The following is a 24,333-nucleotide window of genomic DNA, read 5'->3' as shown; positions in this document are numbered from 1 at the left end:
TGCTTAAGCCCAAGAGTTAGAGGTTGCTGTGAACTGTGATGGCAGAGCACTCTACCAAAGGTGACATAGTAAGACTCTGTCTCAAAAAAAAAGAAAAAAAAATATACACACACACACACACATATATATATTAGCCTAAAAGCTAGCCTTATTGTAACTTTGGTTTGTTACTTCTATATAATTGAAGAGGTTAATGCACCTCAAAGAATTACTAGTTTACGTTTTGGGGCTAACAATGTGTAAAGATGTAACTTTGTGAACTTTGTGACATTAACAACTGAAGTGGAAATGTAGCTGCTGAAGGAAAGTTTTTTATGTTATTTTATGTTATAAATTCAAGTTAGAGTGTTAGAATATTAGGATGTTAAATGTAATCTCCATAGAAACCACAAAAGAAAATAGCTACAGAATATATTATATATAAAAGGAAACGAGGAAGGAATTTAAATGTTTCACTATAAAAAATCAGTTAAACACAAAAGAAGAGCGCTATGTAGGGCACGAGGGACAAAAAAGCCATCGTCATATAGAAAACAAATAGCAAAATGACAGAAGCCCACATATCAATCAAAATCACTTTCAAAGTAGATAAGATTAAACTCTCCCATCAAAAGACAGATTGGCAAAATGGATTTAAAAAAAACTATTACCCAACTATATGCTATCTACAAAAGACTCACTTTAGATATAAAGACACAAACAGACTGATATTGAAAAGATAGAAATTTCCATAGGAATAACAACAAAGGCTCGGCGCCTGTGGCTCAGGCAGCTGGGGTGCCAGCCACATGCACCTAGGGTGGTGGGTTCGAGTCCCCAGCCCAGACCCGCCAGACAACAATGATGGCTGCGGCCAAAAAGATGGCCGGGCGTTGTGGCAGGCGCCTATGGTCCCAGCTGCTTGGGAGGCTGAGGCAGGAGACTCGCTTGAGCCCAGGAGTTGGAGGTTGCTGTGAGCATGATGCCATGGCACTCTACCCCGGGGCATAGCTTGAGGCTCCGTCTCAAAAAAAAAAAAAAAAAGGAATAACAACAAAAAGAAGAGTAGGGTGGCCATACTAATATCAGACTAAACAGACTTTAAATCCAAAAGGATTATAAGAGACAAAGAAGGACATTACCTAATAAAGAAGATACAAAAATTTAATGACAAATACATAAAGCAAAGACCGACAGAACTGAAGGGAAAAAATAATTCTGCATAACAGTTGTAGCCTTCAATATCCCCTTCTCAGTAATGGATAGAACAAGATACAAAGATAATTAAAAAAACAGAGGACTTAACACAATAAAACAACTAAATTTAATAGACATATAAAGAATACTATGTAATGACTGAAATTTTTTCATATGTGCATGTGTTACCTATTTAAATAGTGAATACATATTCATTAAAAAATTTTGTGTGTGTAGGCTGGGCATGGTGGCTCATGCCTGTAATCCTAGCACTTTAGGGGGCCAAGCTGGGTAGATCATCTGAGCTCAGCCTGAGTCAGAGTGAGATCCCAACTCTAAAAGTAGCCTGGTGTAGTCCCAGCTACTCAGAAGGCTGAGGCAAGGGGATCATTTGAGCTCAAGAGTTTGAGAATGCTGTGAGCTATGATGCCACAGCACTCTACTGAGGGTGACAAAGTGAGACTCTCTCAAAAAAAAAATTTTTTTTTTGTTGTGTGTGGTGTTAGAGTAAAACATTGTTAATGTACTTGATGTCACTGAGTTTAAAATTTAAAAACTGTCAAAATGTTGAATTTTGGAATTTGAAATTTATCACTATAAAAACAAATGCAAAAAAAAAAGTGAATGGGGTTGGGTGTAATAGGTAGCATCTGTAATCCCAAAACTTTGGGAGGCTGAGGCAGGAGGATTAGGAGACCAGCCTGGGCAACACAATCAGACCCTATCTCAAAAAAACCAAAATATTTTCTCCAGATATGGCAGTGCATGATGCACATATGTAGTCCCAGCTACTCAGAAGGCTGAGGCAGGAGGATCATTTGAGCCCAGATATCTGAGACTGTATTGACCATAAATGATCACAGCACTGCGCTCTAGCCTGGGTGGCAAAGCAAGACCCTGCAGCTAAAAAATAAATAAATAAAAGGGGTTAAAATAAATGATGGTATATCCATCTATTCAACTGATTAATATTGAGCAAAAAAAGGAACTACAGGATAAATCATGAAACCACTGAAAGCCAGAAACAAAAGGAGTAAATACTGTATGCTTCCATTCACATGAAATTCTACAAAAGGAAAATCTAATCTATACTGACAGAGAGCAGATCAGCGGTTGCCTAGGGCTGAGGGAGAGAAGGCATACTGACTTGAAAGGGGATCGGGAGAATTTGGGGGGGAGTGATAGAAATAATTCTATATTTTGATTATGGTAACGATTACAAAGATAGATTTATAAATCTATCAAAACTTACTGAACCGTGTTTTTGAAATAGGTTCATTTTTATTATATATAAAGTATACCTTAATAAAGTTAAGAAATAATAGTAATAAGAACAACTTATTCATGTGCTGGTTTACCCTGTTACTAAGTTAAATTCTAATCTTGTGCTAATCATAAAATAAAAGGTGAAGGGTCAGGTTCCAAGAATCCAAAGGAGCACAGCAATGAACTCTTTCAAAGAACAAACGAGGCCAGAATGCAGTGACATTTCACTGTCAACATAAAGGATCACAGCTCTTAGGGCAGATCATATCCTTATCCGCTCTCATTTCTTAGTTTAGCTCTGATTTGAACTTCATACTCTAACTGCTATCTGATTTCTATACCCTAATTCCTTTTTTCATCTCAGATACTGGATTAGCTTAACCCCCTGACTTGTCTTGTGAGTCCTGAACTTTGGCAGACTCACTCTCTGCTCCAACCTCCTGATTTATGGAAACTCCTGTTCTGTTACTATTGTAGAACAATTTAATTATTACTTCTCAGCTATTCTGCCTGATCATGCCACCTAGGCATGTATGTTAGTTCTTTGTCATCACTCTGGGTTCTCCAGGCCCCAGATGTTACCATCACCTAACACTTCAGTGTTCACACTGTGATAAACATTGGGCTTCACACTGAACTTCTCACAGTGGCTTTGGAAGATGGTCATTTATTTATTAATGTATTTCTTAGAGACAGTACCTTTTGCTCTATCACTCAGGCTGGAGTGCGGTGCACAATCGTAGCTTACTGCACAAAGTGGCCATCATAATTACAGGCTAGGAAGTGGAGGCTGAGACATTAACCTTATAAAATTAATATGTAAAAAAGCTAGAATACCAATTTGTTGCTCTTACTGCACTTCCTTAACCTAACAGAACCATTCATTTGGAAAGGGTCTGTTCTTGCTTGGCAGGGATAACATTATCTGAGTAGCTGCTTCACTCTGTAACCATCTTGGTAATCTCATATGCCCATCAATGGGGCTACCTCCTATTTTTACCATCCTCTTTGGTGTCCAACACAGTTGCATACCATTTGGGTGAACACTACCATTATTGTTGAATAAATAGCCACAGTTATTTTTAGTAGAAGAAAATACGCTAGAAAAAATGCCAAAACAACAGAAATTCTCTGTTCCCAAACGGACCCTAATCCTGCAAACATACAAAACAGATTTTTTTCCCTTCTTCCTAAAAAAAGCAATTAAAGCCAATACGTGTAGCTACCCAGGAGGATGATGCTACTCGGGAGGCTGATGCGGGAGCACCTCTTGAGTGCATAAGTTCAAGGCTGTAGTACACTCTGATCACATCTGTCAACAGCCACTGCACATACTACAGCATGAGCAACACAAGAAGACATTGTCTCAAAAGTCTCAAAAAAATAAAATTAAGTAAAGCCACTTGAGCAAAATAGAATTTGGACAAAATTATACAGTAATTAAAAGAAGTAATAAAATCAGTTTTGCTTCCTATAACTCCAATTACCACCCATATTAGTCTAATTATGAAGGATTAATCTGATGTCTCACTATAGTAATCTGCATTTGTTTTTAGAGAGCACCAACAGGCTTGCATTTCATGTGCAACGAGTTCTATTATATAATCATTCAAAAGACTACCTAAGGGCCCGGTGCCTGTGGCTCAAGTGGCTAAGGCACCAGCCACATACACCTAAGGTGGCGGGTTTCAATCCAGCCCGGGCCGACAAAACAACAATGATGGCTGCAACCAAAAAATAGCCAGGTGTTGTGGCAGGCACCTGTGGTCCCAGCTACTTGGGAGGCTGAGGCAGGAGACTTGCTTGAGCCCAGGAGTTGGGAGGTTGCTGTGAGCTGTGATGCCACAGCACTCTACCCAGAGGGACAGCTTGAGGCTCTGTCTCAAAAAAAAAAAAAAAGGCTGCCTGGGAATTTTTTAAAGACAACTCACACAAAACTTGCTTATTACAAAGGCAATCAATCTTTTAGGCACTTTTTCTGCTTAGCCAGACCTCAGTGAACTCAGTAACAGAAGAGTGGAGCTACTGACCCACACACCTGAAGCAGAGAAAATGCAGGTTGGAATTCCTTCCACAGTACTAGAGTTCAGTACTAGATGGGTAGAGACTTCATTGTTTAGACTTTCAAAGGTGGTATGCAGATACCACAGTCAACATATTACACAGAGACATTAAATCATTGCATATTAATTTATAGCCTAAACATCAAAGAAAAGCAACTTAAGACCATTTGAGCTAATAGAAATGAAGTCAGAATGGTGAATGTAGTAGTATATTTATATTCACTCCTTCTTGAAACCTTACAAGAACAATAAAAAATTAAAAGGAAGAAACAGGAAGGTAGTTTTCAATGGACAAGAAATCTTAAGATTTTGAAGAACAGAAAACAAATGATTGAGTGAGGATCAATGCGGGTGCACTGGGCAGTGTCTGGAATACTGAGTGAACTACAGGAAAAGGGAGGTGGCTGGCACCTGGACCCCTGGGGAAGATGAGGTGGTGGATAGGGATTCACTGAGTTTGCATAGGAACAAGTTAATCCTCTCTCCTCTTCCCATTAGAGTGGCTGGAAGCCATATGTCCCACCAACCAGGGCACAGGGTCTTTCTCCACAGTTTGTAGTGGCTCACACCAGTAATCCTGGCCTTGGGGGAGGCTAACAAGGGAGGATCACTTAAGCTCAGGACTTTAAGACCAACCTGGGCAAGAGAGAGGCCCCATCTCTACAAAGAATAGAAAAAATTAACCAGGCATGGTGGCCCGTACCTGTAGTCCCAGATACTCTGAGAAGCTGAGACAGGAGGATCACTTGGCTCCAGGAGTTTGAGATTGCTATGAGCTATGACAGTGCCACTGCACTCTATGATGGGGATGGGGCAGGAGCAATGGATTGAGAGTCTGTCTCAAAAAACAGAGTCTTTCTCTAAAGCAGTGGTTCTCAGCATTAGTACCACTTGGAGGGTGTGTTGTAATACAGGTTGTGGGTCGCACTCCTGGTGTTTCTGATTCAGTAGTGCTTGCCAGAGGCTTGGGGGAGGGCAAAATGGAGAGTGACTGCTCACAGGTAGGGTGCTTCTTTTGGAGTGATAAAAATGTTGTAAGATTGAGATGATGATGGTCGTTGTGCAACTTTGTCAACATAGTAAAAACTACTGAATTGTGTGCTGTTAGAGGGTGAATTACACAGGGCTCTCACAGAAACCCACCAAATAGTCTTCAACACCATGAAATCATGTCTCCCCTGTCTTCCCTATACTAAATATCCAGCATCCTCAACCATTTCTTCAGGCCATGATGACCAGATCCTTCATTATACTGGTTGTTCTCCTAAAGTCAGACAGGATACAAAGTCACACTTTTTCTATATGAAGCTTTATAAAAAGATTCTAAATATTTGGAAGTTGATAAAGGAACAGGACAGAAAATCTACCCAGTTTTCTAGCTTTTGATGATTTGGCTGAACGTAATTTATTCAAGGATAATATATCAAACATGACATAAAAGTATCAAACACATTCCAGAACCAAATATAGATGATATACACTAGGACAACTAAAAAAATTACACACCATAAAATGCTCTGTAATAGAGAAAAAAAGTTATTAACTGGATTTCTATTGTTCCGAGAATACAAAATTGATAGAATCCACTCCAAGTATGACAGCCAGGGGTCATTAAAAATATGAATGATATTTAAAAACGCTCTTCTACTGATCAAGTTACCTCTAAGGTTAATTCAGCCTAGAGAAGGTAAAATTTTTACATAGAGAAGGTTCTTCTTGTCCTCAGGACAATCTTTTTTTATAACATCTGTCACACTTCTAATTTTTTCTTCTTTTTTTCTTTGTAAGAGACAGGGTCTTGCTCTGTTGCCCAGACTGGGCTCAAATGATCCTCCCACCTTAGCCTCTGGAGTAGCTGGGACTACTGGTATGCACCACCACAGCTGACTAGTCTTTTGTATTTTGTGAGAAGGAGTTTTGGAGCCCAGATTGGTCTTCAACTCCTGGCTTCAAGCAATCCTCCAACCTTAGCAATTTCTTTTGTTAATGTACGTTTTACTCATTAGGCTCTAAAGCAAGGGTGTCCCTTGTCTTGTCTCAGCCTCCGAGTAGCTAGGACTACAGGTGTCTGTCTGGTTAAGTTCTGTATCCCAGAACCTAGCCTAGTGCTTGGCGCACAGTTGGTTCTCAATAAATACTGAACTGGAATGAGACTGAGACGAATTTTTGAGCAAAGTGGTAGTAATAGAAGAGAAGTGAAGAAGAGAAACCGATAAGCTTATAAATAGATAATTTCAATATTTTTGATAAATAGCACTGATAGAAACCTTTTTCCAATAGATACTTATTTTTATTTTGTATTACAGCTACAAAATTAAATAAGACACATTCCCTAAATTGAAATTTTCACAGTCCAAGCTACAGAGATATAAATCAATGACTTCACTGTTACACAATAGACACAAAGCAACATGGGCACACAAAAGGACATTTAAACAAAGAGATGGTCATGGTCGTAGGGTTCTGAGTGAAATCTTTTTTTTTTTTAAGTTGAGTTCAGACTAATGGACAGGAGTTAGCTAGACAAAGGTACAAGGAAAGCACCTTCCAGGCAGAAAAAGAGCATATGCAAAGGATGGTGTGCTTAGAAAATTATAAGCGGTTTCCGTGGACGAAGCAAAGGGAAGTGGAAGCAAGTGACTGATGTATAGAAAAAGAATTCAGAATGATTTCCTGCTATGTGGTTTGAGAGGCTGGAAAGTTGGTATTTCCTAAGACAGGGAATTTAGAAGGAAAAGCAAATTTAGGGAATAATGATGAATTTAGTTTTGAACGTGTTGAGTTTGAGGTGCTTGTAACTCAAATGGAAAACATCCTGGCACTTCAGTTAATGGGTAGAAGCTGAGCAGAGAATGAATGTTTGAGGTACAAACTTTACAATACCATTCTTTGACCATCACCTCAAATTCACCCAAGTTTTTATTCTAGTATTTCCATACCAATAATTCTTCATGTCTACCAATTTTTCTTTTTCTTTTTTTGCGACTCTACCTGTCGCCCTGGGTAGAGTGCTATGGTGTCATAGCTCACAGCAACCTTGGGCTTAAGCGATTCTCTTGCCTCAGTCTCCCAAGTAGCTGGGCCTACAGGTACCTGCCACAATGCCCAGCTATTTTTTTGTTGAAGTTGTCATTGTTTAGCTGGCCTGGGCTGGGTTAGAACTCCTCAGCCTCAGTGTATGTGGCTGGTGCTATAACAACCCTGCTATGAGTGCTGTGCCCATGTCTACCAATTTTTTTTCTATTTGTCACCCCTTACTCCCACTTTTTTTTTTTAACCTATCACAGATTCCTTGGTCATCGTTATAACATGAACCTATCTACTTCCATCAAACTCACTTAGATAATTCCATCCCCCGGTTAACTCACATATCCACATTCTCTGTATTTGAACCCAAGCAAGGTAAATATTCTTACTTAAAAGCCTCTTCACTTGCTGATCAATCTGCCTGAAATGCTTAGCCTCTGGCAATATTACATAAAAAACAATTGGCAAGGTGACAATGAATGAAGTTCCTGAGTCATTTTTACACAGTCTGTTAATTCATATTTCTATCTACATGGAGTTAACTTTTAACATACATAAGAAATATATTAATCATCATCCATACACATTTAGGAAACAATAACAATAAATATCTCAGGTTTTATGATGATATTTCCAGTAAACAGAGTGAAAGGACTGATTAACATATACTTCACTCCCATTGTGGGCTCATACTAAAGTTTACTCCTCTCTATTTGCAGATTCAGCCAATCACAATTGAAAACATTCAAGAAAAACATACCAAAAAACCACTGCAACAATAAAATAATAACAAATTTTAAAAATACAGCATAACAACTATTTATATAACAGTTACATTGTATTAGGTATTACAATGTGTTGTAAGGAATCTAGAGTATATGTGAGGGTATGCATAGGTTATATGCACATATTTTGATATCTACAAGGAGTCTTGGAACTTATACCCTTCATATATATACAAGGTGACTGTACAGAAAGCAGGAGAAAATTTTAAAAGTGTGAGAATTTGGCTTGGCACCTGTAGTGGTTATGGTGCCAGCCACATGCCCCAGAGCTGACAGGTTTAAAGCTGGCCTGGGCCAACTAAACAACAATGACAACTGCAACAAAAATATAGCCGGGTGTTGTGGCGGACTCCTGTAGTCCCAGCTACTTGGGAAGATGAGGCAAGAGAATCACTTAAGCCCAGGAGTTTGAGGTTGCTGTGACGCCACGGCACTCTACCGAGGGTGACACAGTGAAACTTTGTCTCAAAAAAAAAAAGACTGAATTTGTTTTAAAATTCAGTTTAACAATAAACTGAATATTTACTACTTGCCAGGAATTATAAAGACTCAAGGATAAGACATGACCTTGAGGGTTTTATAATCTATGAAAAAGACATTTATGATGAAAACTACAAATTGGCTATATAGTAAGAAGAACTTCTTTCTTTTTTTTTTTTGGAGATATGATCTTGCTCTGTTGCCCAGAGCACTGTCATCATAGCTCACTGCAATCTCAAACTCTTAGGCTCAACCAATCCTCCTCTGTATCAGACTCCTAATGACTGGGACTACAGCTTCATGCCACCATGCCAAGTTAATTTTTCTATTTTTCTAGAGAGATAGGTCCTCCTGTGTTGCTCATGATGGTCTCAAATTCCTGGCCTCAAGTTAGCCTCTTGCCATAGCTTTCCAAAGTGCTGGGATTACAGGCATGAATCGCCATGCCCGGGCTAAACTTTTTTCTTCAGGACATGAAATAAATGGGTGAGTACTATTAAGGAACAGAAAAAAAAATTGATTGGAAAAAAGCAGGGAGGGAGTCAAGAAGGACGGCATATTGCAGTTGAGTCTTTAGGAATGAGCCAATATGTAAAAAACAGCCTAATGCTACAGCAAATAGCATTAGAAACAGAGGCACACAGCATAAATTAGAATCAAAAAGGTCTGAATATCAAATGAGTATAAATCAACAAAATTCAGAGAAGTTTCTAAGTATCAAGTGGATGAAGAATGAGATAGTCAGATGGGTAGGTGAGAAGACAGTTTGGTGCCCAGTTGTGTAAAGAGTAGTCCTGTTTGACTCAGGTCCACATCACAAAACAGGATGAGAGTATCCTGAGTAGGAATATTTCACGGCTTCTGAGCTCGCTATGTAATTGATAAAATAAACCGAGGGAAAGAGTTTAGAAGTGTTCATATTAATCACTAATCAAATTATAATGAATCAGCCCCAAACCCAAGCTAGATTGTCTGTTAATGAAACTAACTTTTTATTCTGGTTATAAAAATAATAAATATTAATTTTTCAAATCTGAAAAAGACAAGTTGAGGGAAAGAAATAAAAATTAGGAGAAAAGGCCATTTTAATAAGCTGAATATTGGTATATATGCTTCCTGACTTTTTCCTATGAATATAAATATAAATATTTATAAAATATAAAAACAATTTAAAGAACTAGAATACATTGTATTTCCTGTTTCATAACTGCTCTTTAAAAACCAAATGTTATAAAGCTTTACCATCAATCTTTTTAAATTTCTTTATTATTATTATTATTATTTTGAGACAGAGTTTTACTATGTCGCCCTCAGTAGAGTGCGTCACAGCTCACAGCAACCTCCAACTCTTGGGCTTAAACGATTCTCTTGCCTCAGCCTCCCAAGTAGCTGAGAGTACAGGTGCCCACCACAATGCCCAGCTATTTTGTTGTTGTTGTTGTTGTTGGGGGCTGTCACTGTTGATTTTAGCTGGCCCAGGCTGGGTTTGAACCTGCCAGCCTCGGTGTATGTGGCTGGCGCCCTACCCACTGAGCTATGGGCACTGCCTTTACCATCAATCTTAATGGCTGTACAGTATTCTATTACTATGTGGATGAATCACAATTCGTTTAACCCTCAGTATATTGCCAGAATTCATAATACCCAACTTTGAATTTCTTTCTTGGGAAGTTCTAACTATTTATAAAAATTCCTATTCCATGACTTATGTACTCTTAAAGACTGTATTAGCTTCCCAAGGCCGCTGTGACAAACAACCACAATCTGGGTAGCTTAAAACAACAGAAATGTATTCTTTCAGTTGTGAGGCTAGAAGTCTGGAAGCAAAATGCTGGCAAAGCCATGCTCCCTCTAAAAGTGCTAGGAAAGAATCCTTTCTTGTTCCTTCCTAATTTCCGGGATCTCCCAGGAATCCTTGACGTCACTCCAATCTCTGCCTGCATCTTTACATGACATTTTTCCCTCTGTGTATGTCTTCCTTGTATCTCTATACAAATTTCCTTCTCTTTTCTCTTATAAATACAAGTTATTGGGATTTAGGACTCACTCTAATCCAACCTTATCTCATCTTGACTTGATTACCTCTGCAAATATCCTATTTCCAAAAAAAAAAAAAGTGCATTCAACACAATTTAAGGATGTGCTACATCAGAGGATGTCCCTAAAAAAATACCCAGAAATGTCTAGTTTTTTAAATAGAACACCAATCAAATTCTTTCATGAATCTAAGATACAGATGAGATTATAGTATCCCCCCATCTTGAAGCATTGCTATTTCATAATCCTAGAAATTATTTTATCATTACTTATCAATTACCTCTAATTCTGGGGTAAAATATTAAGAAAATGGAAAAAGGATAGGTGCCTAAGGAGAAAATGGAATAGTGAGATACATTAACTCCATTACATTGTTACCTTTAATTTTCTTACTTATAATATACAAAGTATTGTGTCTTCTTTCAAGAAGGCATAAGAGAAGCCTAGATACACCACTGTAGTTACTTCTGTGGTTTTTGAGAAGACAGTTGAGAATTCAGATCTTCTATTTTTTCACTCATTACCATAAGGAAAGAAAAATAATGAAGATATTTCATAGTTATTAGAAATAACTGGAAATGAATGGAAAGAGAGACAGCAACAATCTCTAATGATGACAATAAAATTGACTGTAAATGAAAGAAATCTCAAAGACAGGGAGATTTCGGATAATGACGTCTGTCTAAATGCATTTTCTCAGACATAAAAACTGACACATCTCAAAGGATAAAAAACAGAAATATGGTATTTTCGTTATGCAATAATTTAGAATAAGAATTTAGACTTGTTTTGCTAAAAGAATATATGGTAATATTCCTTCATCACTTATGATATTTGTACGCAAAACTTACTTGATAAAGGTTAACAAGTAGACAAATGCTTAAGACAAGTATAATATAAAGGTGTTTTGGAAGGAAAGAGATAATGTAGAAATAAGAAAAATTCATTAATTTGATCATTGTAATTAGTGTTTAATCTAAAAATAAAAATATCTTTGCAATTATAGAACAAAAAAGGTGGTCACCTTCCCTTCAACAAAATTATAAGTCATCACAATTTTAAAAAATATTGCCTTTTGATGATACAAGCATAAGAAACAGAAGTTAATACTAAGTTAGAACCTATTATAGATGTATTTAAAATCTGGAATCGGTATTTAAAGGATAGTATATACTCTGAGTCAGTGGTTCTTAACCTTTCTAATGCCATGATGTATTTTCATTGTTACAAAAGGGTTGCAACCCACGGGTTGAGAACCGCTGCTCTAGGTGATGTGCAGTTAGCGGCATTCAAAGGGCTGTGCCCATAAGAGGTACTTAAAAAACTCAGAAAAGTGAAAATAAAAATCTGATCTTACCAACATCAAGAAAGTGAAAGGAGGCTCGGGGACTGTGGCTCAAGTGGCTAAGGCGCCAGCCACATACACCTAAGGTGGTGGGTTCAAATCCAGCTCGGGCCTGCCAAACAATAATGATGGCTGCAACTGAAAAATAGCCGGGCATTGTGGGCGCCTGTGGTCCCAGCTACTTGGGAGGCGGAGGCAAGAGACTCGCTTGAGCCCAGGAGTTAGAGGTTGCTGGGAGCTGTGATGCCACGGCTCTCTACCCAGGGAGACTGCTTGAGGCTCTGTCTCAAAAAAAAAAAAGAAAGTGAAAGGACAAACCACAGAATGGGGGAACAAAATCTGCATATCATATATCCGATAAGAGACTTACATGCAGAATATATAAAGAACTCTCACATTCAATAACAAAAACTCCACAATTTTTAAAATGAGCCAAGGAATTTTTTTTTTTTTTTTTGAGAAAGGAGCCTCAAGCCATCTACCCCCTGGGTAGAGTGCCGTGGCATCTCAGCTCACAGCAACCTCCAACTCCTGGGCTCAAGCGAGTCTCCTGCCTCCGCCTCCCAAGTAGCTGGGACCACAGGTGCCCGCCACAATGCCTGGCTATTTTTTGGTTGTAGCTGTCATTGTTGTTTGGCGGGCCCAGGCTGGATTCGAACCTGCCACCTTGAGTGTACATGGCTGGCACCTTAGCCACTTGAGCCACAGGCGCCAAGCCATGAGCCAAGGATTTAAAAAGACATTTCTCCAAAAATATACACATGACCAACAGGCACGTGAAAAGATGCTCAACGTCATTAGTCATCAGAGAAATGCACCTCAAAACCATGAGATACTACTTTACACTGTCTAGAATGACTACAATAAAAAAGATAATAATGAACATTGGCAAGAATGTGAAGACACTGGAACCCTTTCCAACCTGAGGCCCTTGGGCCACACACACAGCCCACGATGGCTATGAACACAGCCAACACAATATCCTAAACTTACTTAAAACACTACAAGAGTTTGTGATTTTTGATGGAACTCAATTGATGACAACGAACATATTGTCACAATGTCACGTAAGATAAACATACAAATCTCCCGCTATTTGTACACATATGTGGTTTCAGTTTTATGGCAGTGTGTGACTTCCCGTGTGCTACCTTCCAAGTGCAGACAGTTGAATGACACCATTAGATATTACATGTACTTGTAGTGATTCGGGAAGGCAGAGATTATGGATAATGTTGCTGTCTCCATTGCAACGTTAGGCATTTAACATTAATTAGAAGTCAGATAAACATTCTCATTTGATTCTTACTTGATTATTAAGGGTACTTCCACACCGCCGTGGTACCTCACACACTGCCTGCCATGATTTACAATCGGCCTTCTGCCTGGCCCTGCAATGGCAGCCAAGATGCGAAAGGGTCCAAATCTTGCTATTTTCCTGTCAGTTCATTTTCATAATAAAAGTAAACATAGCCTCTTCTCCACAAACTTTTTTTTAACCCTAGCATTACTTCCATATGTCTCAAAAGGAAGTAGAATCCTCTAGAAAAGAGAATACAGGTGAAGGAAGACTGTTCAATGAAAAGTAGACAAATGACTACATTTTTGTAGGGGCAAACAGTAGGTACTCTGCTTAATTTGAAGGGAATTTGTGCACGTTTTCATAGACTATAATTTGAAAAGGTGCTACATACAAAAACGTGAGGTCAAATTCAATGGGTATGAAGGACTATATCATAAGGACAAAACTGTTTTGTTTTTTTGTTTTCTTTTTTGAGACAGAGCTTTAAGCTGTCACCCTGGGTAGAGTGCTGTGGTATCACAGCTCACAGCAACCTCCAACTCCTGGGCTTAAGTGATTTTCTTGTCTCAGCGTCCCAAGTAGCTGGGACTACAGGTGCCTGCCACAATGCCCAGCTATTTTTTTTTTTTTTTTTTTTAGGTTGTAGTTGTCATTGTCATTTGGCAGGGCCAGGCTGGATTTGAACCCGCCAGCTCTGGTGTATGTGGCTGGTGCCTTAGCTGCTTGAGCTACAGGCACCAAGCCAGTCTGTGTTCTTTAAAAAAATTTTTTTTAAAAGTTACAACTCAGAGGTGGTGCCTGTGGCTCAAAGGAATAGGGTGCCAGCCCCATATACTGGAGGTGGCAGGTTCAAACCCAGCCCCGGCCAAAAACTGCCAAAAAAAAAAAAAAAAAAAGTTCCATATCAGATGGATTCCATTGTAAAAGCTAGTTATGTGGCAGCATACTGAATAGCAAAAAGATCAAAACCATTTACTAATGGTGAGTTTGTTAAGCAACGTATGGAGAGTATGGCAGATATAATTTGCCCTGGAAAAAAAGGATATTTCCAAAATCAGTTTGTCTCACCAGACTATAGCCAGGCAAACTGAAGAAATTTGAAAATCTATTGAAAGAAATTTGGAGAGTAGGCTGCTAATTTTAGGTTTTATGCTTTGGTGATGGATGATAGCACTGACACTACAAATGAGGCTCAACTTGCCATTTTTATTAGAGGTATTAGTGACAAATAGGATGTCACTAAAGAAATAGCTTTTTAGTGCCATTAAAAGACACGACTATATCAAGGCATTTCTATGAAGCAGTAAAAATGTGTTCAAGTGATGTTCTTTGTCCACTGTCAACATATCTGGTATAGTTACTGACAGTGCCGTGGTGACGGTAGGTAAAAGAGAAGAACTTGTAAAATCAATAAAAGACGATGCAATTGCCACCCCAAACTCACGTTTGATGAAGTATCATTGCACAGTACGTCAAGAAAATTTATGCACAGAAGCTTTAAAAATGGATATCATGCAAACTGTCATCAAGAATGTGAATTTCATAAGGGCCAAGGGATTGAATCATCACCAATTCTAGCATTCCTTAAAAGTACTGATGCTGAGTATGGTGACATCATTTACTTTTCAGAAGTATGATGGCTAAGTTGAGGACAATGTTAAAAAGGTTTTATGATTTGTGACATGTTATTGAGTTGTTTATGGTATCAAGAACTAAATTTGTGTCAGAACTTGATTATGAAAACTAGCTTACAGATTTAGCATTTTCAGGGGACTCAACTGCTCATTTAAATGAGTGAAACATGCATTTTCAAGTTGTCACAAACCATTAACAGTGTTCCAAATGAAACTGAAATTAGGACAAGCTCAAATAAAGGCAAAAAATTTTATGCATTTCGACACATTGGCTAAACAGTCCTGTGAACAGTGAAAAATATGCAGCCTTGCTTTTTTATTCGATACAAGAATTTGAAAACTGATGTCAAGATTTCAGCGAAAATCAGCGATAATGGTGCATTTGTGGCTCCATTTTCAATTGACATAAATATGTTACCTGACAATTCTCAAATGGAGTGCATAGAGCTGTACTCTGACATTGAACTTCAAGAAAAATCTAATCTTTATTAGACTTTTATAGGTCCTATATTCCAAGAGACAAATATCCCTTGCTTCATAATCCAGCCTATTCATATCATTGTTTTTTGGCAGCGCCTACATTTGTGAGCAACTGTTTTTTTTTTTTTTTTTGAGCAACTATTTTCAAGAATGAAGCCCATTAAAAGTAAAATTAGAACCAAAATATCTGATGGAACTCATGAGAATTGCAGCTACTTCCATCAAACCAGATATTGATGCCTTAGTTTCTCAAATACAATATCAATTATCCCACTAGTTTTATGTTGCCTGCTTTTCTTTTACTTTTATAAGAAATACCCCCCAAACCAAAGACATTTTTTTATTTAAATATATACATTTTTTATATTAGTGATCACAAACTTGGGGCCTGGTTAACGATTTTGAAAGACTCTCTGAATGGGCGAGTGCATAATTAGGATTATTATGTGAGGACTTTTTGGCTTATCTGTGTTGGAGGATACCACGAAAATTATGCATGGACCTTTTTTCTTCTCATCAGCTTTCATTAGTGTTTGTGTATTTAATGTATGACTAAAAACTTTTCTTCCAGTGTGGATCAGAGAAACCAAAAGGTCTGACATCCCTGCTTTACAGTATTACTGGTAGGACTGCAAACTGGTGAAGCCTCATGGAAAGCAGAAACAAAAACGTGTTTGAATGAATAATGTTCACAGCAACATTATTCATAATACTTTTTTTTTTTTTTGAGATAGAGTCTCACTTTCTTGCCCCTGTAGAGCGCTGTGGCATCAGAGCTCAAACTCATAGCTATGAGCTCAAACTCTAGAGTTCAAGTGATCCTCTTGCCTAAGCCTCCCAAGTAGCTGGGACTACAGGTCCCCCCCACAACACCCGGCTACTTTTTAGAGATGGAGTCTCGCTCTTGCTGAAGCCTGTCTGCAATTTGTGAGTGTAAGCAATCCACCTGCCTTGGCCTCCCAGAGTGCTGGGATTATATTTGTAATAGTTGTAGAAACAACCCCAATGCTCATCATCTCATAAATAAAACTAAATATAATACCTATGTAATGAAATTTATTTGGCAATAAAAAGGAATGAAGTACTGATCATGCTAAAATATGGAAGAACTTTGAAAACATGCTAAGTGAATTAAACCAACCACAAAATACAATATACTGTGTGATTCCTTTACATATACTAAATACCCAGAATAGGCTACTCCACAGAGAGAGAAAGTAGATTTATGGTTACCTAAGGTGAGGGGTGGGGAGCAAAGGGGAGGAAAGGGAGTGAATGCTAAAATTAATTATTTTTGAGGTGATGAATGTACTCTAAAATTATGAATATTAGAAAATATTCTAAAATTATTATGGTAATATTTTAACAACTGTAAAAATATACTAAAATCCACTGAACGGTACACTTCAAATTGGTAAATTTTAGGGCATATAAGTTATCTATCAACAAAGCAGTATAAAATTTTTTGATTTGCTATATTTAAATTCTTATGAAAATTTCTAAGAAAGTTCATTTTTACTGTCCCTTTATTTTTACTTCTAAATATTATTCATAAGATGACTCTGAAATGTTTATTAAAAGTAAGGTCTGTTAGTCCCAGATAGGAAATGGTGATGACTGTTTTTCTTAGCATACTGAAAGTTAACAAACCTTGAATGGACATGTAGATTGTTAGTAATTTTTCACTATTATACATAAAGGTGCTTTCAACATTTTTGTCTACACATCTTTGCAGAACTATCATTCATTTTCTTTAGAAAAGCTCCTAAAAATGAAATTTTGGGTAAAAAGGTATTCTTCTACAGAGGCTGTACCAATTATAATTCCAACAACAATGTTCAAGAGGAAAGCATCACTTTAACTCGAATGATGCCTGACTTCATGTCTTTGTACAAAAATTCACAGTAAGGAGAAAAAAACCAGTAATGAAATACCAAAGGTGAAAAAACAAAAACAACAACAATAAAAAAAAAATCAAAAACTATTTCAAGTACATAGGCTGAGCCTTCCTCCGATTCTGACTTTAACTGACAAGAAATGAAATATTTCATTACATGTCATTTCTGACATTATACTTAGACATTATGACATTTCTGACATTATAATTTAGAGTTTTTCTGATTCTCTCAGATGCACTCACCAATATCTAAATTGCATTTATAGTCAGAATACAATGAAAACAGTTAACCTTTCTCTGATTTAAAAAAAAAAAAATCTTCTGAGAGGCTTATTAGCAGCTAACCCTCACAGCAAACACACCCAGTGACAAATCTTGGTGTCTAACTATCAACTTCCGATAAAAGGAACTCTGGCTCTTTGTAGAAATGGCTTATTCTAGGACTTGGGAAGGGAAAGTTAAAAATAAACCTGGGAAAATTATAAAAACTTGGAAGCAACCACGATGTCTTTCAATAGGTGAATGGATAAATTATGTTATACACAGAAAAGAGAGCATTATTTAGTGCCAGAAAGAAATGAGTGATTAAGCCATGAAAAGACCTGAGAGAACTTTAAATTCATATTCATATTACTAAGAAAAGGAGGTAATCTGAAAGTGCTCTATACTGCCTGATTCCAACTATATGACATTCTGGAAAAGGCAAAACTATAGAGAAAGAGGGAAAAAAAAAAAAGATCAATGGTTACAAAGGGTTAGAAGAGAGGGAGAGACGATTAAGCAAAGCACAGAGGGTTTTCAGGACACCAAAAATCATTCTGTATGCCATTAGAATAGTACATGTCATCAAACTTAGAATGTACAACACCTATGGACTTCAGTGCGATAATAAGTTGTCAGTGTGGGCTCACTAACTGCAAAAATAATAGTAATAACAAAAAAAAAGTTGGTAAATGAATCTCAAGCCATAAACCAATAATCAAACAAAACTTGGGGCATCTTGTATTACCAGAGAATAAGGAAGTACTTGAAGACGGGGGCATGTCAAAGGGACTCCAGAGTTTATCTGCATGAGTTCCCAATAACTAAAACTAAAACAGTTTTCGTAACAAAGTAGAAAATAAATACACATGAGCCCATTCTGACATACATGATTACATAGATAAAAAAATAAGTAAAGCTGAAGAGACAAGTCTTCCCTACAGAATTGCCAATACTCTCCCCTCCAGGGGGAGTACTTAATTCCATCTCTCACTCTCCTAACCCCCACCCAGAGGGTAGATGAGACTCAGTGTTGCACTACCTAAGAATAGAGTAGAAAAAGGGAAAAACAAGACATTTTCACAGTGGAGAACCTTGGCAAGCACTATTTTATCCAAGTGATAAAGGTCAACATTACCATACGGAGACCTCATTCCCCCTGCTAAGATGAGATGAGAAGAGCAATTCACCTCTGTGGTAATCTATAACCTCACAGGAGAAAAACATCCGACAAACTCAGACTGGGGTTCATTCTACCAATTATGAAAAACAAAGACTGAGGGCAGCCACCCCTGTGGCTCAGTGGGTAGGGCACCGGCCCCATATACCCAGGGTGGTGGGTTCAAACCCAGCCCCAGTCAAACTGCAACAAAAAAATAGCCGGACGTTGTGGAGGGTGCCTGTAGTCCCAGCTACTCGAGAGGCTGAGGCAAGAGAATGGCCTAAGCCCAGGAGTTGGAAGTTGCTGTGAGCTGTGACGGCACAGCACTCTACCAAGGGCAATAAAGTGAGACTCTGTCTCAAAAAAAAAAGAAAAAGAAAAAGAGAGAGTAAGAAACTGACACGGATTGGAAGAGAATGGGGAAATGTGACAACTAAATTTTTTGTGGTACCCTGAAATGGATCCTAGAAAAAGAAAATTGTTAATGGAAAGACTGGCAAAATCCAAGGAAACTCTAGAATTTAGTTATAGTAACCCACTGACACCAGTTCTTAGCTCTGACAAATGTACTACTGTCATGGAAGAAGTTAACAATGGGGAACAACTAGATGGGAAGGGAACAAACAGTGTACTCATTCCATTCGACTTCTCTATGTAGCTAAAAATTATTCCAAATGGGACATTTATTTCAAAAACAAAAACAAACTAGCTTTAAAATGAAGCCACAAACTCACTAAACCAATATAGATATCCTTTTGGAAAATGTTACTTCTAAATTTAACTACTATTTACTCTACAGTATTTTTAAAAGTCTGTTAAATACTCTGATTTCTCTTCAGATCATATAAATCTTTGCCTTTTAAAAGGACTGTTAAATAGAAATTCAAGAAAAAAAAGCTGAGGGAAAAAGGACTAACATTTTCTTATCAAGATTGTATTATGCATTAATCAGAAACATTATGTACTGTATATTAATAGTTCTAGAACTATGCATATTAAGCTAGGAACATTTGACTGACAATATTATAAATATTAAATAACACATTAAAAAATACAAAACCTAATATTCTACCAATTCAATCATCTGTGAAGTTTCACTGTACATTGTGTTACTGGGGAAAAGGCTAAATATTTAATACACTAGTGGTATTATAATAAACAAATGTTTGGTAAATTTATACCTTTCACGTGTTATGACACTTCTGAGGGAGAATATACCTGGCCTCTAACTTCTTTTTTTTTGAGACAGAGTCTTAAGCAGTCGCCCTGGGTAGAGTGCTATGGTATAACAGCTCACAGCAACCTCAAACTCTTGGGCTTAAGTGATTGTCTTGCCTCAGCCCTCCAGGTAGCTGGGACTACAGGTGCCTGCCACAACACTTGGCTATTTTTTTGTTGCTGCAGTTGTCATTATTGTTTCAGCTGGCCCAGGCTGGGTTCAAACCCACCAGCCTCAGGTGTATGTGGCCAGCACCCTACCCACTGAGGTATGGGCACTGCCCCCTGGCTTCTAACTTTATAAATAAAAGAAATAAATATTGAGAGGCTGTTAAGAAAGTTTACCCAAATCTTGAGTATAAGACCAAAAGATAAATAGGCTTAAAAAGGAGATGCCTTTTCTAAGGAAATATGGGAATACAGATCCATTTAAAGGTTACTCACTTAGAGAAATGTACTTGTTCCATCATTCTATTTACTACTGAATTAAATGAAGTTACGTGTTAATTTATTGTTTTTTGCCTAGTAGAGTTGCAAATAATTTCTGTTAGGTAGAAGAGACAATCTCAAAGTTTAGGGGTTATTTGTATGTAGGACATTAGCCAGCTTGCAATGAACCTAGAAATCTTATACTACCAATTAGTAAACGGCCTGTCAATACAAAGCTCCTCAGATGTTCTTTGAAATATCCTTACTATTGTACTTGTTCCCTCAGTAATTAATTGAATAAGTGTGAATCTAATCATCACATGTATATGTAAAAATAAAAAATAATAACAATAATAAAAAAACCCAAATTCTTGTAGATGCAAAACCTGGCAGAGAAACAGTGTATCCCTATCTAATAAATCAGTGGAAGCATCTAAAAAGAGTCTCTGAATACTATTTCAACCCAGTGTCTGAACCAGAAAAATCAGACCAGGGTTAGCAAACATCATGGTTATGTGAAAGCCATAGCCCACATATCTGGAAACTTAATAGAAACAGAAGTTCCAAAGGCCTTTGACCAACTGGAACCCTTTTTATAAAAAGGCTACCATGACCTTTTCTCAGCTGTACATTAAGCTGCCACTTCACAGTACAATAATTAGGATGGATCACGACAGAACCTCAGTCCCTTCACTAGAGGTCTCATTTCTGCTCCAGGATACATGACTGCTGCTTCCTCCTTGTGCTCTAGATAATGAAGAAGAGTGCATTGCAAGCTGCTTGGCCAAATTTAAAACACAATGAGACAAAGCAAATATACATAGGTCCAAATTCATCAAAATACATGCATCAGATATGTGCATTTTTTATGTATCACTTACACCTCAATAAAACTAGAATTAAATTTAAAAAAATTAATTGAATAAAGTCTTTGATATACATTAACTTTATATTTGCATGACTCATGTTCTCAATTTTTTAAAGTTGTACTCTGATGGGCACAAAGAACATTCTACAACTTGCTTCATACAGTCTTTCTTACATTTAGCTTTGCAAATCCTACAATCTCACAGTCACAGTAGTTTTTCTGCATAGACTTCATATAATGTTGTCAATTATTTGGTTACTGGTAGTATCAAATAATGCTGTTATGTCTCAAATCCAAAAAGAATCTAAGAAAAGTATAAATTCCTTTCAAGATCATCTTTATTCTACCACTGACTTTCCATCCTGCCCACAAAATATGTAGAAAAACAAAAAATGTGAACAATTCTACATTTACCAAGTTTTCCCATCTGTGTATTTTAAAAACAATATAAATAAAACGTAATATCTCTTTCTTTTCACTCAATTTACTTCCTGAAGAGATTTTTAAGTACAAAGGAAATTCATTACTTGTTGACCTAGCATTAAAAAATTGCCCACAGAATCACAAAACATAAGATTTAGACAGGACTTTCAGTATCTTCTTGTCCAATCCCCTGTTTTAAAGAAAAGTTAAGTTGGGTTCAAAGAAGTATAGTGACTTTTGGGAAATCTGATAGTGGCTAAAATTCATATGATGTGACTGAAAAGAACTGCTAATTTGTTAAATGCCTCTCACAATGGAGCTATGAGTTAATTTTTTTATTTAAACCATTATTAGAAAAAAAAAGGCTCTCTTCCCTTTGTTTCAGGTATCTGATTAGCACCATTTAGTGTTTATTGAATCATAAAATGACAGTGATTTAAAAAAATCAGATACAAAACTCTTTTATAAAGAAAAATGTGTAGTTATTAGTTTCTTTCTTTCTTTTTTTTTTGGAGACAGAGTCTCACTCTGTCACCCTGAGTACAGCACCACCAAGCATCATAGCTCACAGCAACCTCAAACTCCAGGGATCAAGAGATTCTATTCCTTCAGCCTTACAGAACGTATATAGTAACTGGCACAATGTCTGGCTTGTTTTTCTATTTTTAGTAAAGATGAGGTCTTGCTCTTGCTCAGGCTGGTCTAGAACTCCTGAGCTCAAGCTGCCTCAACCTCCCAGCGTGCTAGGACTACAGGTATGAGCCACCGTGCCCAGCTATATATATATATATTTTTATATGTTGTCTTTCCTAAATAAAATGGGCTAATAACTAGGTTTAGGTATGAATTATGAACTGGCTTTACTTGTTTAAATATCACTGATTACAAATAAATTCTGACTGCATATTTGAAATTCAAGCAAGAAAGAGTAGCAAAAAGAAAAAAATCATGACTTTGTATTTTCAGGGGTACATTTTTACTAAAAGCAGAAGTCTAGACTATTGATTGTGACTTTTTTAAGTAAGAAACTTGGATATTCTCAAATTGTCAATGTAAATGTATTATACTTTTGGTTAAATTCATGTGAACTAATGATAGTGACATTTCAAGTTTTAGGCCTGAGCAATGGAAGGGAAGCACAACTGATTTTCGCCTAAACCACAATCTGTAAATGCAAAAAGAAAAAGCAAAAGAGAAAAGAAAATTCTGTACCCCGACATCACTTCTAGATGAAGTTGTCCCGAGACAGTTAAGAAGGCAGGAACATTGAAGAAATTCTCCCCAGGTACCTTTATTTTGCTTGAAGGCTACAAATAAAAAACATAAGCCACAAAAAGCTATTACATGTTTTGCTTTGCTTTTCACATTCATACATGTGCCACAAGTAAAAATCATAATGCAATTAAGCCTAGGTGAGGACAGGTCATTCTCATGAAAATAAAGGCAGCTCTCGGCACACATCTACCAGAGAAAAATCTTTCTTGGAAAGTGCTCACAGCAAGGGAGGTTGCTCATATTGTCAAAGGATATAACAACCAAAGCACAAGTACATCGTCTCAAAATACACTTCTCATTAAAAAGTGATTTTTTTTTTTTTTTTTGAGACAAAGTCTCACTCTGTCACCATGGGTAGAGTGCCATGGCATCATCATAGCTCACAGCAACCTCAGTCTCTTGGGCTCAAGTGCTTCTCTTGTCAGCCTCCCAAGCAGCTGGGACTACAGACACCTACCATGACTCCGGGCTAGTTTTTTCATTTTTAGTAGAGACAGGTCTTGCTTTTGCTCAGGCTGGTCTTGAACGCCTAAGCTCAGGTGATTCACCTGCCTTGGCCTCCCAGAGTGCTAGGGATTATAGGCATAAGCATTGTGCTCAGCCTATTTTTTTAAAAAATAAATTTATTTCAGGTTAATGTGAGGCTACCAACAGCCAGGGCACAATATTTGATTTTGTTAGGTGGAGTCCCTTATGTAGTTACTTCCCACACACAAAAGGTATGCCAAACACTCTCACCCGTGTCTATTCAGTGAGAGCACAACAACCCTCCCCTACCTCATTAACCCCCCCGACAACTTGAATTGAAATGAGTTTTTCTCCTATGTGGCATGTATTAGATTGTCTACTGGCTTCATATTAGTATTGAGTACACTGGATAATTGCTTTTCCATTCTTGTGATACTTTACTAGCTGCGATAAACAATCAAATACAAATGTCCATATAATAAAATTATTTTTTTTCTTCTGGGTAGATGCCTAGTAGTGGGACTGTGGGGTCAAATGGGAGGTCTACTTTCACAGTTCTTTGAGGATTCTCCATACTTCCTTCCAAACAGGCTGTATGAGTTCGCAGTCCCACCAACAGTGTAGACATGTTCCCCCCTTTCCATATCCAGGCCAGCATCTGCAGCTTTGGGACTTTGTGATGCAGGATAATCTTACTGGGGTTAGGTGATACCTTGGAGTGGTTCTGATTTGCATT

The 24,333-nt window shown here is 37.5% G+C and overlaps 1 protein-coding gene across 2 annotated transcripts in view; it reads right to left on the bottom strand.

Moving 5' to 3' along the window:
- NARS2 (asparaginyl-tRNA synthetase 2, mitochondrial) overlaps positions 1-24,333 on the bottom strand; it is a 160,685-nt gene that overhangs the window by 80,659 nt on the left and 55,693 nt on the right. For both annotated transcript variants that reach the window (XM_012804174.2, XM_023511853.1), the window contains exon 6: positions 23,067-23,161. In XM_012804174.2, coding sequence (XP_012659628.1) covers positions 23,067-23,161 — 95 coding nt within the window. The remainder of the gene's footprint in view (positions 1-23,066; positions 23,162-24,333) is intronic.

This window comes from Otolemur garnettii, unplaced genomic scaffold (assembly GCF_000181295.1).
Source record: "Otolemur garnettii isolate 467f Iridium unplaced genomic scaffold, OtoGar3 scaffold00001, whole genome shotgun sequence".
Classification (NCBI taxonomy): domain Eukaryota; kingdom Metazoa; phylum Chordata; class Mammalia; order Primates; family Galagidae; genus Otolemur; species Otolemur garnettii.
The sequence above is the reverse complement of the archived record's forward strand: the minus strand, read 5'-3'. Positions and strand labels throughout refer to the sequence as shown.